The 1346-nt window shown below is 52.1% G+C and overlaps 1 protein-coding gene across 4 annotated transcripts in view; it reads left to right on the plus strand.

The window, feature by feature from the left end:
* cux1a (cut-like homeobox 1a) overlaps positions 1-991 on the plus strand; it is a 33878-nt gene extending 32887 nt beyond the window's left edge. For all 4 annotated transcript variants that reach the window (XM_053515998.1, XM_053515997.1, XM_053515999.1 and 1 more), the window contains 2 exons: positions 170-422; positions 663-991. In XM_053515998.1, the coding sequence (XP_053371973.1) occupies positions 170-422; positions 663-954 (545 nt within the window). In that variant the 3' untranslated portion in view covers positions 955-991. The remainder of the gene's footprint in view (positions 1-169; positions 423-662) is intronic.
* Positions 992-1346: the final 355 nt, after the last annotated feature.

A 1346-nucleotide genomic window follows, 5' to 3' on the forward strand; every position in this document is an offset into this window, starting at 1 on the left:
TGTGGTCAGATGTTACTCACAGGCTGCTGCTGCCCCCTACAGGTCATTTAATGCCATCACACTGTAACAGTTCTCACTATGTGGTCTCTTATTGTGTTTCAAACAGTGTGCTGTACTGATGTCCCTTATTATAATCCTCTGTGTGTGTGTGTGTGTGTGTTGTCTCCAGCACATCTAAAGAGGCGAGCGAGCTCGGTGTGTGAGGACGGCGTGCCGGACAGCGGTGTGTGTGTGGGAGAGTCGGGACAGGAGTGTGTTCCCCAGCAGAAGAAGTCTCGTGTGGTCCTGAGTGCGGAGGAGAAGCAGGCTCTGAGGAACGCCTACCAGGAGAGACCGTACCCCTCACCAGGAACCGTCGAGGAACTCGCTCAGCAGCTCGGCCTCAGAGCCAGCACCGTCTCCAACTGGTTCCACAACTACAGGTCTCACACACACACACACACACACAACACACACACACACACACACACAGACAGGAATAAGAGAGAGAGATTAGAGTGTGGGACCGTGGGCCAGAATGTGGATGTCTGTGCTCTAGCGCCACCTTCAGGCAGGTCCGGCCCACCTGACTCGTCCCTGGACCTCTAATCAGACCTGATGTTTATTTACTTCTGTGTTATTGTGATTTTTCTCTTTAGTCACTTCCTGTTTCCTGTTTCTAGGTCTCGTATTCGGCGTGGAGCCTTCAAGGAAACAGCCGCAGCGAAATCGGACGACGCCCCCGAGGGACAGACGAGCGGAACGCAGGAGTGTCCCGAGCTCCCAGACGCAACACTTAACTTCCCAGAATCCTCTGCTTCGGCCGGAGTGTTGAGAGACAGCAGCCTGCGCCGGCGCAAAGCCGCCAACCTGAACAGCATCATCCACCGGCTGGAGAGAGCGGCGACCCGGGACGACGCCCACGAGGGGCAGGACGGGGGCGAGGGGCAGGATGGGGGGGCGGAGTGTGTGTGAGCGCTTCCTCATCAGGGGAACCGCAGGGTGGCTTACTAACTGGTTACTAACAGCGATAAAAAAATGTCCTCAGATTAAAAACGAAGCACTTGAAGCAGAAGCTCTCTGCTATCGGCTCTATGCAACTCTGGAAGCTTGACTTAATAGTCTTGATGTTTAGCTCAGTGCCCTAATTCCTAATCCCTACACCCTAATCCCTACGCCTTAATCCCTACAACTCTATAACCCCAGTGCATCATGGGCGTTCTGTAATGCACAATATCTCTATATAAGCCACAGAAACACATCAGCAGCCGTCACTGGCTCTACATCACATCATCTCACCGCAGAGTTTTATTAATAAATAATTTACAGTGTTTAAAAAAAAAAACACTCTAAAAAAGACTTAAGCT

Source organism: Clarias gariepinus, chromosome 17, assembly GCF_024256425.1.
Source record: "Clarias gariepinus isolate MV-2021 ecotype Netherlands chromosome 17, CGAR_prim_01v2, whole genome shotgun sequence".
Classification (NCBI taxonomy): Eukaryota; Metazoa; Chordata; class Actinopteri; order Siluriformes; family Clariidae; genus Clarias; species Clarias gariepinus.